Genomic DNA, 15,393 nt, shown 5'->3' on the forward strand with positions numbered 1-15,393 from the left:
AAATGCTGTGATACCATGACAGTGAATCTGACGACCAAGACAGCTGCTAAGTGACTAACGAGCAGGTAGCATCTACAATGTGGAGACGCTAGACAAAGGGATGACTCACAACCTGGGAGGGACAGAACAGTATAGTGTGAGATTTCATTACACTACTCTGAGCAATGCACAATTTCAAATGAATGGGGCTGGGCTTAGTGGCTCACACCTGTAAACCCAGCACTTTCAGAGGCCAAGGCAGGCAGATCACCTGAGACCAGGAGTTCCAGACCAGCCTGGCCAACATGGCAAAACCCTGTCTCTACTAAAAATACAAAAAATTAGCCAGGTGTGGTGGTGCATGCCTGTAGTCCCAGCTACTGGGGAGGCTGAGGTTGCAGTGAACCGAGATTGCACCAGGGCACTCGAGCCTAGACAACAGAGCGAAACTCTGTTTCAAACAAATAAAATGCAATAAAAATAAAAATGAAAATGAATGAAGTGCTTATTTCTAGAATTTTCTATTTAATATTTTCGGATGGCCGTTAACCGAGGCTAACTGACACTATGGAAAGCAAAACCGCAGATAAGGGAGCAACTACCATATTCCCACTTTACAGATGAGAAAACTGATGCAGGAAGAGGTAGAGTAACTTGCTTACAGCCACACAGTCACCGAGGTTAGTATTCAGAGCCAGGCGGTCCAATTTCGAGGCCATCTGTGAACAGCTCTACTCTGACTCTTCTTCCATTGCTCATCAATATAATCACAAAAAGACTGAAGTCTGCCTTGCCCAGAAAAGCTTGTGGTCATCAAAGGTTGCCTGGATGGCTCACCAAAATGTTAACTGGTCCCAGCACCAATCCCTGGAATGCATATAAGTTGTTTTAATAGTAACAGCTTTTTATTTTGTTTGTTTGTTTATTTTTGAGATAGAGTCTTGCTCTGTCACCCAGGCTAGAGTGCAGTGGAGTGATCTCGGTTCACTGCAACTTCCGCCTTCCCGAGTTCAAGCAGTTCTCCTGCCTCAGCCTTCCAAGTAGCTGGGACTACAGGCATGCATCACCATGCCTGGTTTATTTTTGTATTTTTAGTAGAGACAGGGTTTCGCCATGTTGGCCAGGCTGGTCTTGAACTCCTGGCCTCAAGTGATCCACCCGCCTCAGCCTCCCAAAGTGCTGGGATTACAGGTGTGAGCCACTGTGCCTGGCCCAGTAACAGCTTTTTACAAGTCCAGTCAGGTCCTCTCCCTGATTTCAGAGGAGTCCTCATCTGACCCGACTCAGAGAGATGAACCTCTGTTCTGCTTCTTTGACCTCCACAGAAAAAGAGACCCACAGATTCCTTCCTTCCAATAACTTGTGTCATTTGCATATAGAGTGCTTGCTTTATTTATAGGAAAAATTTCTGCCATTTCTGGACATGTTCCAAAAAGAGAGTGTGCGGGTGGAGGTTTGCAAATGCATCATGGACGCCTTTATCAAGTGAGTGCCACTGCATGCAGCAGAAGCCTTGATTCCCAATGTCCTTGTGAAACCTGTTGATAAAAAATCAGTTCTTGCACTTTGAGGCCGAGTGATATGTACTTATTTCATACAGAAAACCACACTGGAAGGAAAGCCACATTAAAAGCAGCAGTCTGATAAAAGTTTGTAATTCGTGTTTAAGAAGACAGAGTAGCAAGTGTTATCATGAGCCTGGCCAGAAAACCACACTGGAAGGAAAGCCACATTAAAAGCAGCAGTCTGATAAAAGTTTGTAATTCGTGTTTAAGAAGACAGAGTAGCAAGTGTTATCATGAGCCTGGCCAGCAGCTCCATTTTACTTTTGATATGTTTTTAGAAGGAGCAGTCTTTTGATAAATTCCCTCAAGAGTAACATTTTTAAGGATACAAATCAGGACATACATACTTACGAAGAAGGCACCGGTGCTAGAAAGGTTTTCATCTTCAGTGTTTAGTTATGTAGCTGACTAATGTGTGATCAGTTTTCAAATTTAGCTCTTTAACAAAAAAGAAAAAAAATCAAATTTAGTTCTTTTCATTTTTTTGATTAAGTCTGTGTTTCCCAAAACTGCCCGACTGCTAGTGGTACGTGAAATAATTTTAAGGTGGTGCGTGGAAAAAAGGTGTTTTTGTTTTTGTTTGGAGACAAGTTCTCACTTTGTCATCTAGCCTGGAGTGCAGTGGCACAATTACGGTTCACTGCAGCTTTGACCTTCTCATGCTCAGGTGATCCTCCCACCTCAGCCTCCCAGGTAGCTGGGACTACAGGTGTGCCCCACTAGAACCCAGCTGATTTTTGCATTTTTTGTAGAGATGAGGTCTCTCTATGTTGCCCAGGCTGGTCTTCATCTCCTGGGCTCAAGCCATCCATCCACCTTAAAGTGCTGGGATTATAGGCGTGAGCCACCTTGCCTAGCTAGGGTTTCATTTTTATTTTATTATTATTTTTTAATTTATTTTGAGGCAGAACCCTGCTCTGTCACCCAGGCTCGAGTGAAATGGTGCAATCTCAGCTGACTGCAGCCTTCACCTCCTGGGTTCAAGCAATTCTCCTGCCTCAGCCTCCCGAGTAGCTGGGATTATATGCACCCACCTCCACGTCCGGCTAATTTTTTTGTATTTTTTGTAGAGACAGGGTTTTGCCATGGTGGCCAGGCTGGTCTCAAGCTCCTGGCCTCGAGTGATCCACCCGCCTCGGCCTCCCAAAGTGCTGGGATTACAGGCATGAGCCACCACACCCGGCCTGTTTTTATTTTTAGAGTTATATATTGATTTTAAATGTATTAGGCAGTTTATAACTAGTTTAATATGATTTCATTTACAATATATTATTTTTTAGGACAGGGTTAAGAAAAAAAAGCTAGTTACTTTAAATATTAGGTGTATAGATATGGTTCACTTTGGAAAATTGAGTTTGATATTGCTCAAATGTTTTAAGCTTTTCTTGTCATCTTTCTAAAAGATTAATTCCTTCCTAAGGATTAATATTAATTCCTAATTAATATGCTTGGAATAAATATACCTAATTTACTTACCTAAAGATTTGTTTTAAGAGCTTGCCCTTTTATATTATTTGAAAAACCAAATGAATAATTTTGCCTGGCAAAATTCTGTTAAGAACACAGTGACAGGTTGTGGGCAGCTTCAGAAGGTATAAGAAGCATAGTTAAAAACAAACAAACAAAAACAGGTTTGCCCTTAGCCCACCTGGTTTAGGAAGGGGAACAGTTTTTCTGTGATTTTGCAGTTAGGAGAAGTTATCATGTGTGTAGAAGAGCAAACTTGTTATTTAAAGAATTCTGGGCCAGGTGCGGTGGCTCACGCCCATAATCCCAATACTTTGGGAGGCTGAGGCAGGCAGATCACCTGAGGCCAGGAGTTCGAGAGCAGCCTGGCCAACATGGTGAAACCCTGTGTCTACCAAAAATACAAAAATTAGCTGGGTGTGGTGACGCACGTATGTAGTCCCAGCTACTTGGGAGGCTGAGGCAGGAGGATCACTCCAACCCAGGAGGCAGGGGCTGCAGTGAGCTGAGGTCACATCACTGCACTCCAGCCTGGGTGACAGAGTGAGACTCTGTCTCAAAAGTTTAAAAAAGAATTCTGAGACAACCAGAGAACATGGCTCGTTACTGGTAAACTGGGCTGGGTGAAATGCCAGCTGGATAATTTGCTGCTTTTCAAGTGTGTACAGTGGATGAAAACTGAATCCACTCTTGCAGTGCTGTCAGTGGACAAAACTTTGACTTTTATCTTTAAATGTCTCCTAGGCATCAACAAGAGCCCACCAAGGACCCGGTCATCTTGAATGCCCTTTTGCATGTTTGCAAGACCATGCATGACTCTGTGAAGTAAGCCATGCTTACAGCTGAAATATAACATGGATTGGGTCTTAATGCCACCTAATAGGACATTAGGGAATGACTGCTTTAAGCTGCCACTGTGAATAATATTACTTTATTGGGAGTATTAAGATTCTTGCTAACGAGGACATTCCAATCCAGGAGAGGAAGGAGGCTGAGGTTAACCTTCTTGAGAAAGCGACGTGGCAGATGTTGTTAGGAATTTATGTTGTGGGTAAAAAGCTGGTTCCATTCAAGTGAACTCAAACTCCATGTCTCTTGGAGATTTCTGAGAGCAGCAGATAGTGTAATAATGAGCTCACTCATCCAGTAATATAGCCTTTTTATTTCATCTCTATATTAGCCAATTATTTGAAATTCAAATGAAACTGCTTGAGGCTGAGACCTATCCACAGGCATTACCTTTCAGTCAAAGGCTGAATAGTCACTGCCTTCTGGTTTTTGTTTGTTTATTTTTAAAATATGTTTTCGTTTGACTGTGCTTAGGGCAATTCCTGCTTATTTGTGGCTGAAATTTTCGTCGCCAAAGAATTTTTAAACACAGCAGCTTGATTTACTGGAAAATGTTACAAGAATGGAGAAAATTGTTTTGGAACTTAACCATCAACAAGATGAACTGTATTTCTTCTTTGTTTTCTCTGCATTTTAGAATCTTCACTTCCATGATTTTTTGTGCTTTCAAATTCATGGGTAGTTACAAAAATCAAAGTGTCGAGGCATTTCATAAAAATGGAACCGGTAGACTTTAGTTGGACAAAAATAGAAATAAAGACACAAAAAGCATCCAGAAAGGCACTTAGATTCGTGAGATATTGGGTTTTGGCTTAAGTAAAATAGAATGTTGATTTCTCTCTCATTAAAATTGTGCATAGTAGACAGACCAGAAGGTAAGGGTAGGGCAGCTCTTCTTTCAAACATCATCCAGGGACCCAGGTTATTTCTGTCTTATTGTTCTCCCAGTCTATCTGGGGTGTTGTCCTTATCTTCTTCCTGGAAGCTGATGTACCTCAACCATGTCCACGTTCCAGCCTGTGGGCATTGGGGAACAGCAGCTTTCTTTTAGGGACAAAGCTGGGAAGGCTCACACATCACTTGTGTTCACATCCCATTGTTCAGAACTGTCCCATAGCCACCCCTAGCTGGGAAGGAGGCTAGGGAATGTTGTTCTAAGAACAAAGTGGGGCTGGGCATGGTGTCTCACACCTGTAATCCCAGCACTTTAAGAGGCCAAGATGAGTGGATCACCTGAGGTCAGGAGTTTGAGATCAGCCTGGCCAACATGGTGAAACCCCGTCTCTACTTTAAAAAAAAAAAATAATACAAAAAATTAGCTGGGCGCCTTGGAACGTGCCTGTAATCCCAGCTACTTGGGAGGCTGAGGCAGGAGAATCGCTTGAACCTGGGAAGCACAGGTTGCAGTGATCCAAGATCATGCCATTGCACTCCAGCCTGGGCAACAAGAGCGAAACTCCATCTCAAAACAAAAACAAAAACAAAAAAGAACGAAGTGGGCATTTGTATTGAAGGACAGTGGGCAATCTTTGCCAAAACATTTTCTCCGAGAACAAACCAACAAACAAAAACCTTGACTCCTGTTTTCTCTGGGCTCTTAAAAAATTTTTTTAAAATAAATTTGGGGAACTATTTATTCCCCAAATAACTATTTATTTAACTATCCAAGTATAATCAAAACTATAATGACTTTTTCTTATTTATATTTGTGTTACATTTTCTATTAAATAGAAGCAACTGAGACCTGAGATTTACTTTACAATGTATCAAAAAAAAAAGATGGATTGATGGATGGAGAGGGGAATGGATAATTATGTGTAAAACAAGTAAAATGGTGATGGCAGGATTTCGATGGTGTATGGGTGTTTACTGGAAAATTCTTTCAACTTTGCTGTACATTGGAAATATTTCTGTTTCCTTTTTGGGGAGAACGGGGTCTCGTCGTGTTGCCCAGGTTGATCTCCAACTCCTAGGCTCAAACGAACCTGCTACCTCTGCCTTCCTAAGTGCTGGGAATACAGGTGTGAACCAGCACACCCCGCTGGAGATTTTTTAAATAAAATATTCAATGAAATTTCCCTGAAATACAAAATTTGACATTAGACCTTGCTGCCCAAGTTCCAAAGAAGTGAAAGTTACCTTTTCTTTTCTTGTTAATAAATCTATCTTGAGAACAGCATCTTTGAGGAAGATGAGAAACATATTTAAATTATGTTAATTGTGATTATGTATTTTTATCAAAGGAAAAATAAGCAGCCTGTTGGCAGTTTTTTAAATCTAGAAAATGCAAAATGTTCTTACCTGTTAAATTACTTACCCCTTGTGTATTTTTTTCTTTAGAAACTTTCATCTATTACCTCCGTGTTAATTATGTACAATTATTGATTTTAGTGCACTCACTCTTGAGGATGAGAAAAGAATGCTGTCATATTTGATTAATGGATTTATAAAAATGGTAAGTATTAGGGAAGAAGTTTCAGTGCACTTGGAAGTGTGATGTAATTGTTTATCCTTATGTTGGCGAAAGCAGTTAACATTATGTTCTCTGGTGCTTTTCATTCTTAGTGAGATAAAATGAAATTAGAAAACATCTTACATTAGCCAGGACTCCCCTGGGGGCAAAGAGAGCCAAGACAAACTGGCTTAAGAGGAAAAAGGTGGGGGGCGGGAGGGTGATGGGAGGAGGGATTTCTTGGCTTACGTGACAAAAAGTCCAGGGGCTGGAACTCTCCAAAGCAGCAGCCGGGCTCAGGGTCTCCGGGATGTCATCAGGACCTGCCTTCCCTGTCTTTTTTCTTTTCTTTTTTTTTTTTTTTGAGACGGAGTCTTGCTCTGTCGCCCAGGCTGGAGTGCAGTGGCGCAATCTCAGCTCACTGCAAGCTCCGCCTCCCGGGTTCACGCCATTCTCCTGCCTCAGCCTCCCGAGTAGCTGGGACTACAGGCGCCCGGCACCACGCCCGGCTAATTTTTTGTATTTTTAGTAGAGAAGGGGTTTCACTGTGTTAGCCAGGATGGTCTCGATCTGCTGACCTCGTGATCCGCCCGCCTCGGCCTCCCAAAGTGCTGGGATTACAGGCGTGAGCCACTGCACCCAGCCCCCTGTCTGTCTTTAGCCCTGGGCTCTGCCCTGTTGGCCTCCGGCTCAGCTGGGCTTGCCCCACCAGAGCTCCAGGTTTCCATCCCCCCCAGCTCTGCAGCCCAGCAGGCGGGATTCCAGCAAAGTCCTGGGATTGAGTCTCTTTGGATTAACATGGGTCGTGGCCCCAAGCACACCTGGGTGACCTGAGTCAGGAGGGCCGAGAGTGGAAAGAAGGTGTGTCCTGAAGCAGCTGATGCAGATCATCAGACGGTGATGGAAACTATGCCGGGCAGGCAAAACGCCAGATATCCACTCCCCATCTGTTTTACTTATCTACTGCTGAGTAACAGCTCATCCCAAAACTTAGTGGCTTTAAATAACAGGTCTTTTTTTTGCTGTTTTTTTTGGGGGGGTCGAGACAGGGGTTTCCAACTCCTGGTTTCAAACAATCCTCCAGCCTTGGCCTCCCACAGTGTTGGGATTACAGGCCTGAGCCACTGCGCCCAGCATAAGTTTTTTATTAGTTCTCAAACCCTGCGCATCAGCTTGGTAACCAGGCTGCTACAGGGAGTGTGGTGTGGCACTGGCGTGGCACGATTGGGCTGGAGGATCCACAGTGGCCTTGTTCCCTTCTCGAGGGTTTTGGTGCTGGATATGGGCTGGGGCATCTTGGTTTTCTTCCATGTCCTCTCTTTCTCACCACTGTTCTCAGTCAGTGATTCCAGTTGAGCTCTCTTACTTGGTGCTGCCTTCTATGAAGGCACAGACAGAAGCAGCAAGGCATTTTAAGGCCAAGGCTTAGAAATCACACCGTGAGGCCAGGCGCGGTGGCTCACATCTGTAATCCCAGCACTTTGGGAGGCTGAGGCAGGTGGATCACCTGAGGTCAGGTCGAGACCAGCCTCACCAACATGGTGAAACCCTGTCTCTGCTAAAAATACAAAATTAGCCGGGTGTTGTGGTGCATGCCTGTAATCCCAGCTACTCGGGAGGCTGAGGCAGGAGAATCGCTTGAACCCGGGAAGCAGAGGTTGCGGTGAGCCAAGACCATGCCACTGCACTCCAGCCTGGGCAACAGAGCAAAACTCTGTCTTGGGAAAAAAAAAAAAAGAAATCACACAGTAAACCCCTGCCACATTCTACTGCAATCTGTGGGTCAAAGCAAATCACAGTCTTGAGGGGACCCAGTCTGGAGGGGAAGAGGCTCTGCCTTTTGATGGGGGGTAGTCCACAGAGACATTGCAGAAGGGCAAGCACAGTGGGAAGGTTTCCTGCAGCCTCCTTTGGGAACATCCCACCATTATACTATCCCAGCCTGAACAGTCTTCGCCTTCATTCTGGGTGCTCTAAGCCAAAACACCAACTGCTGCAAATATCTTCTATTTTAATAGAAAAGTCAGGACCAAAGCTGACCGAGATGAAAATGACGAGATCACTTTGAAAATAACCTTGAAATTCTGACTTGTTCAATAGTGCGGGTTGATTAGTCCACCTGACTCTGTGGGTAAAATATCAATTTTGATGAAAATTCAGGATTAGCCTTTCAATTCCCGTGTTAGGAAACAGACATATGGATTTTCCCAAGTCGCTCTCCTTTGCCCTTGCTTTTTGTACTCATCATGTGGTATTTATCTTTTTATGGCATTGTCTGAAAGTTACCAAGTTATTATGGAAAAGAATATAAGGAAATCAGATATGAAACATGATAGCTGTAATGGAAATGGCGATGTTAAACCTCATCTGGACAAAAATGATTGATGTACAGTAAAGTTTTTCTTACTAACCAGCTATTCATAAATTTGAAGAAATAGGAGAAGAGGGGATGTTTAATGGTGGAAAAACTTCCATCTATGGCTTCTGTAGCCACCAGTGAGCTGCCAAGGTTGGGTCCCCATCAGGAAGCAGAAAGGTGTGACTGTTACGATGGCAAACCTTCTGACAAGGGGCCCCCAATAACCACATTTATGTTCTGTGAAAAGGCCACAGCTGACAAACAATATCCCATTATTCCCTTTCCAGTGGTTTCCTTCAGAGTCTGGAAAATTCTGCTTACACTCTGAGCTTCTGTTTTATACCCTTCGACTTCTTAGGTTCTAGTCCAGTGCCCACGTCATAAAGATGAGGTGGCAATGATAATATTTCAGTCATACCATGTGCCTGCGTTCTCTCTAAAAATACCACTGTCCCTTTCAGCGTCTTTCTCCTTGATTCTAGGTTTCCTTTGGCCGTGATTTTGAACAACAGCTGAGTTTTTATGTTGAGTCCAGGTCGATGTTTTGCAATCTGGAGCCTGTTCTTGTGCAGTTGATTCATGTAAGTATTTTCATTCATTAGTTTCTTCTCTCAATAAATATTTATTGATCATCTACATCCCAATCATTTATTTTGATTTTATTTTATTAGAGACAGGGTCTCACTCTGTCACCCAGGCTAGAGTGCAGTGGCGCAATCATAGCTCATTGTAGCCTTGAACTCCTGGGCTCAAGCAATCCTCCCTGTCTCAGCCTCCTGAGTAGCTGGGACTGCCAGCTCAAGCCACGATGCCCAGCTATTTTAAATTTTGTTTTGTGTTGTTTTTTTGAGAGATGAGGTCTCTGTGTTGCCCAGGCTGGTCTCAAATTCCTCACATCCAGCATTCCTCCTGCCTTGGCCTCCCAAAATGCTGGGATTACAGGAAAGAACCACTGCGCCCACCCTTAATCTGGGTTTTTTCTGGTCCTATTTTGTTACTACTGTTCTCTATGGTATGAAAGGTGGTTTCTCAAAGGTTAATAAACTTACAACTTTGGTTTTATTGATCTGTTTTTCTGTGAGATTTGCATTTTCCCATTTCTGCCTGCCAGCAACAGAGGTAAGTGATTTACAATGATTAGTTACAGAAATCTAACCAGAAGGAGCCCCTTCTTACGTAACAAGAGGTTCCCTACTTTCTTGGATCATGGCAACTCTCAGTAACTTTTTATGGTGCCCTCAGACCAAAAGAATTAATAACAGCCCTGTTTATTAAGAAGTTAGGTTCAGGCTGGATGTGATGGCTCACACCTGTAATCCCAGCACTTTGGGAGTCTGAGGCTAGCAGATCACTTGAGGTCAGGAGTTTGAGACCAGCCTGGCCAATATGGTGAAATGCTGTCTCTACTAAAAATACCAAAGTTAGTCAGGCGGGGTGGCAGGCACCTGTTGTCCCAGCTACTTGGGAGTCTGAGGCAGAAGAATCGCTTGAATCTGGGAGGTGGAGGTTGCAGTAAGCAGAGATCTGCACTCTACACTCTAGCCTAGGCAACAAAGGGAGACTCCATCTCAAAAAAAAAAAAAAAAAAAGAAGTTAGGTTCAGACAACTTAAGTATTTATGTCTAACAACTTGACAGCCATTTGAAGAAAGTATATATATAAATTGAAAGAAAAATAATACTTTTTTTTTCCTTTTCTTTTTGAGCTGGAGTTCTTGCTTTGTTGCCCAGGCTAGAGTGCAATGGTGCGATTTTGGCTCACTGCAACCTCCACCTCCCAGGTTCAAGTGATTCTCTTGCCTCAGCCTCCCGAGTAGCTATAATTACAGGCACCTGCCACCATGCCCGGCTAATTCTTTGTATTTTTTAGTAGAGATGAGGTCTCACCATGTTGGCCAGGCTGGTCTTGAACTCTTAACCTAAGGTGATCCACCTGCCTCGGCATCCCAAAGTGCTAGGATTACAGGCATAAACATCAAGCCCTGCCAATTTTTTTCTTAACCATAATTAGTAATGATGGGTGTGTACTTATGAAGCATATCACAGCTTCATAAAATTTTGGAGTTAGATTGGTGATGCTATTCTTATTTCTTGTTTTACATTCACTGTTTTTTACATTTATTCTTGCACAGCGATTAAACTTGCTTTTGATCACAGTAGCCACGAAAAACAAGTTTTACAAATATATGATGTGGCTGTAAGGGATGTAAAGCAGTCCATCATCAAATCAGCCTTGCACCAGTGCTTTTTACAACGTGCAACAAACAAGTATTGCTGTTTACAATGTGCAACAAACAAGTATTCCCTAAAAAACGGTGGCGCCCCTGTGAGTTTGCTGCAGCACCCCAGGGTGCCATGGTGCACAGTTTGGGAACCACAGGTCCAAACTTTTTATATCTGTGGAAGGGTTCCCTAAGGCTCTTTCATTATTTCATGTCTACTCAAGGAGAATAACTTTCATATGTATTTGTTTGCTGGTTAGCAAGTTATTTAGCACAACTAAACTTAAGACCTAAATTTAGAAACTATCTGGAAATCAGGGGAGGTAATAGTATCCACCCTGGGATTATGAAGCTTAAGTGAACCAATGAATGTATAGGTCTTAAATAGTGCTTGGAACACTATTAGTGATGATGTGGCTACTATCATTATTGTTCTTATTGTTGGTACTGTATAGCTGAATGGTGTGGTCTGATTGTCTAAATGGTGTGCTTTGGAGTTGTCTCTTAAGATTTCTAAATTCTTAAACTTTGGTGTGGTAGGATTTCTGGAAATGGAGTAAGTGAGCCCCAGCTATTCATTAAGCCAGAAAATGGTCACTAAAATGCTGATCGAAAGGCATGACTGACGTAGCAAACACTGCCTTTTGTTCTACCCTCTTGGAGATGTTTGCTCAAGCCATGATTGGATCAGGCCTGATGACCCCTTTGGCATTTCAAGGTTTAGTGCTAACCAGTCTTGGTCCTAGAAAGCTTGTTCTCATTGACCTGTATGTAGTTAATGTTCAGATCTCTATGGAAGACACTCATCTGAATCGGCCATCACTTCATTACCATTTCTATTTTATTAATAAATTCAGAGTGTGAACCGGTTGGCAATGGAGACAAGAAAAGTAATGAAAGGAAATCATTCCAGAAAGACAGCTGCATTTGTCCGGGTATGTTCTCAAGATAAGGACTGTTGGACCTCGAACTCCAGTGGGCTGTTTAGTTTGCAGGTTACTAAATTACATTTCCCTGAAAAAGATGAGTATGTCATGATAAGAATGGTTTAGTATTGATTTTTCAGATTAATTTTTCCCTGTATCTATGGGATGATCCATTTTCTAATGTTTTCAAGAGAAATGGTTAATGAGTCTGAATTTTAATACGTGTTGTGGGGAAGGTGAATGAGCGATGGATCTGCATTTTTATGTGCCAGCTGAATTAGCTTTCATTTTCTCTAATATACTAATATAAGACATATTTTATAACATTATAAAATATAAAATAGTTTTCTAATATAAAAATATGTATAATAATATTGTTCTTGTAACTGAAAGGCCTTTTTTCCTCTAGATAATAATGATGCCCAACTTTGTTTTTGTTTTTCTTGAGATGGAGTCTTGCTCTGTCACCCAGGCTGGAGTGCAGTGACGTGATCTCGGCTCACTGCAACCTCCGCCTCCCAAGTTCAAGCGATTCTCCTACCTCAACCTCCTGAGTAGCTGGGATTACAGACGCGTGCCACCATGCCCGGCTAATATTTTTGTATTTTTAGTAGAGATGGGGGTTTCACCATGTTGGCCAGGCTGGTTTCGAAGTCCTGTCCTCAAGTGATCTGCCCGCCTCGGCCTCCCAAAGTGCTGGGATTACAGGCGTGAGCCACCACACCTGGCCTGATGTTAAACTTTGAAAAATCATTTTCAGCTTCTTGAAGCTGAAAATTTTATCAGATGTGATGCTGCTCAAAATTTATTTAGCTATTCATTCATTTATTTATTTTTGGAGACAGGGTCTTGCTCTGTCACCCAGGCAGGAGTGCCGTGGCACCATCATAGCTCACTGTAACCACCATATCCGGGTAATTTTTTTGTTTTTTGTAGAGATGGGGCGTCTCACTAGGTTGCCCAGGCTGGTCTTGAACTCCTGGCCTCAAGTGATCCTCCTGCCTCAGCCTCCCAAAGTGTCGGGATAACAGGTGTGAGCCACCGCACCCAGCCCTGCTCAGAATTTTAAGAAAGAAATATGTGTCTGTGTTTTTAAACATGAAATTATACTGAAAAGATTACAGTAAAAAATAAGCATCCTGGCTCTGCCCTTTGTCACCTTGCTCCTCTTTCCTCAGTTAGCCACCTCAAACTCTTTAGCAACTGTTTCTAATTACCTCCATATTTTGAAGCAATTGGTTTAAACAGCTGTTTCTCAATTTATCAATGTTAGGTGTTAACGTATTTACTTTCTGTGATGATGGGTGAGGATTTGTTTTTCCTGCATTCTCACTCACTCCCCTCACACCCCTGTCCTCCTAGAGGGTCATCAGAGCAGAGTTGTACAAGAGGGGAAAATTGGGGCTCAGAATGTGGAGATTCACTGTTGTAAGTTTCTTTCCTTGGAAATACATGAGGGATGAAAACAGGAGTATGATTCTGCCACCGTGGCACTGCCAGCGTTAATGTTTCTTCCCTTCTCCTAGGCCTGTGTTGCCTACTGCTTCATCACCATTCCCTCCCTGGCGGGCATCTTCACACGTCTCAATCTCTACCTGCATTCTGGTCAGGTGGCCTTGGCCAACCAGTGCCTCTCCCAAGGTAAGTCCATCATTCTCTCATCTCGGGCACTCCCTTGCTGCTTAGGAAAACTGACTCAGGTGTGTGCGTATGTGTGTAGAGAGAGACAAAGATTTCTTTTTTTAGAGACAGAGTCTCACTCTGTCACCCAGGCTGGAATGTAGTAGTGCAATCATAGTTTCCTGTAACCTTGAACTCCTGGGCTCAAGCTGTCTTCCCGAGTAGCTGGGACTGCAGGCGCACACCACCACACACAGCTAATGTTTTTATTTTTATTTTTTATAGAGATGGAGTTTCGTTTTGTTGCCTGGGCCTGTCTTGAACTCCTGGGCTCAAATGTTCCTCCTGCCTCCCACCTGGGCTCAAATGATCCTCCCAAAGTGCTGGGGTTACAGGCGTGAACCACTGCGCTCAACCAAGAGAGATTCCTTTAAGGAGGAAAGAAAAAAAAAGATGAATAAATGATGAGTTTTAAATTTGTTTCTCCGCTAGGAAGCACACTGGACACATATGCATTTATAGAGTCAGACAGATCATAGAGCACAGATAGCTTCCTGTAAGAACCTTCTTAAATCTGTCTAGGACAGACCAGGTCATGCAGCTCAGACATCCTGAGCTCAGCACACCTGGAGAAAGTGAGACATGAGGACTGCTTCACAGTGGCAGATTCATGTTTGTTTGTTGTTGTTGTGGATGTTTGTGTGTTTGAAACCCCAGAGACACACAAGTACCATCTAATCTGTGGTAGAACAAATACCCTACATACAGTTTGCTGTTACAGATAAAGTTTCTGCCCAAGACTGGTCTTTCCATACTAGACACCAAAGCCATCCATTAGGCAAGGATGCTCAGGATCGTTTATTTGGGAGAAGGTGATCTCAGTGATATCAGAAGAGTGATGTGAGATGAGACAGGGAAGGAAAGGAAGCCAGAAAAACAGGAACCATTGAACAGGTCATTCCTGTGGGCAGCTGAAGCTCATTCCCATCTGGGAGGTGTTGTCAGACAGCCAGTGTTTCTCCACCTGAAGGGCAAGTAAGACAGGTGATTTTCCCTTTATTCTCATCTGTCATTGACAGAGTGCTGCTTCTGGGATATTAACCCCCTGGCATTCTGGCCTGCTCCACACTTGAGCCAAGAGAAGGCACTCAGGTGGAAAGCCCAAGTGTTTGCTGCAGGACACCCTGGTTACCTACTGCAACGGTGTACGCCAAGGGCCTGCAGGCAGGTTGGCAACAGGGTACCCACCCTGCAGGCCATAACACAGAGGGTAAAAGAAATCTTTACGCGACATTTATGGAGCGTTTGTTATGTGGCAAGCCCTTTGCACAAGTTATCTCATTTCATTCTCCCAGAAGCCACATGGGGCCGGTGCTGTGACTGGTGCCTTATTACCCAGGTGAGTAAACTGAGGGAGAGAGTGGCCAACTAACTTGCTTGGGGTAGATCCACTCCTGAGTCACTGAGCCAGCTCTCAGCCCCTGATCTGTCTGGCTCAAGGCCATGCCCCTTCACCACTGCATTGACTGGGAAGCCTAAAGGAATGCCGGGGCACTTCCATAGTGCCATAGGAGGTGGACTGAGGTTTTCAGTGGTGGTTCTTTTCCCGACACAACTGCACAGATTATGCCAAGGCTGGTGCCTCACCACTTGTTGCCATTGTCTTCGTAGGGCATTCTGGGCCAGTTGGAGAGTGATTACTTCTCCATTCTTTGAACCACTGCCATGGAAGTTTTGGGGATCATCTGTGTCATGATTCAACTGGAGCAGCTCTGGGCAGTGAAGTCTTCATACATGGTTACTGCCCAGGAACCTTTAAAACTCGGCTTGGTTTTGCTTCTAACTCATGGGGGACTTCAGTAGCTTCTGAGTGCAGCTGAACACTTGCCTCTTGATTTCCCCTGTGAGCTGGTGCCTGCCCACCTCCATCCTCAACCACCTGCATCCTCATCTCC

At 43.6% G+C, this 15,393-nt stretch overlaps 1 protein-coding gene across 5 annotated transcripts in view; it reads left to right on the top strand.

Moving 5' to 3' along the window:
* Positions 1-15,393, top strand: part of VPS35L (VPS35 endosomal protein sorting factor like) — a 146,727-nt gene that overhangs the window by 82,398 nt on the left and 48,936 nt on the right. For all 5 annotated transcript variants that reach the window (XR_010110514.1, XM_063598474.1, XM_055100228.2 and 2 more), the window contains 6 exons: positions 1,379-1,464; positions 3,756-3,836; positions 6,252-6,315; positions 9,154-9,252; positions 11,750-11,827; positions 13,345-13,459. Coding sequence is in view for 4 of the 5 variants with exons in the window: in XM_063598474.1 (XP_063454544.1) it covers positions 1,379-1,464; positions 3,756-3,836; positions 6,252-6,315; positions 9,154-9,252; positions 11,750-11,827; positions 13,345-13,459 (523 nt within the window). In the remaining variant the exon portion in view is untranslated. The remainder of the gene's footprint in view (positions 1-1,378; positions 1,465-3,755; positions 3,837-6,251; positions 6,316-9,153; positions 9,253-11,749; positions 11,828-13,344; positions 13,460-15,393) is intronic.

The sequence above is a fragment of the Pan paniscus genome, chromosome 18, assembly GCF_029289425.2.
Source record: "Pan paniscus chromosome 18, NHGRI_mPanPan1-v2.0_pri, whole genome shotgun sequence".
NCBI lineage: Eukaryota > Metazoa > Chordata > Mammalia > Primates > Hominidae > Pan > Pan paniscus.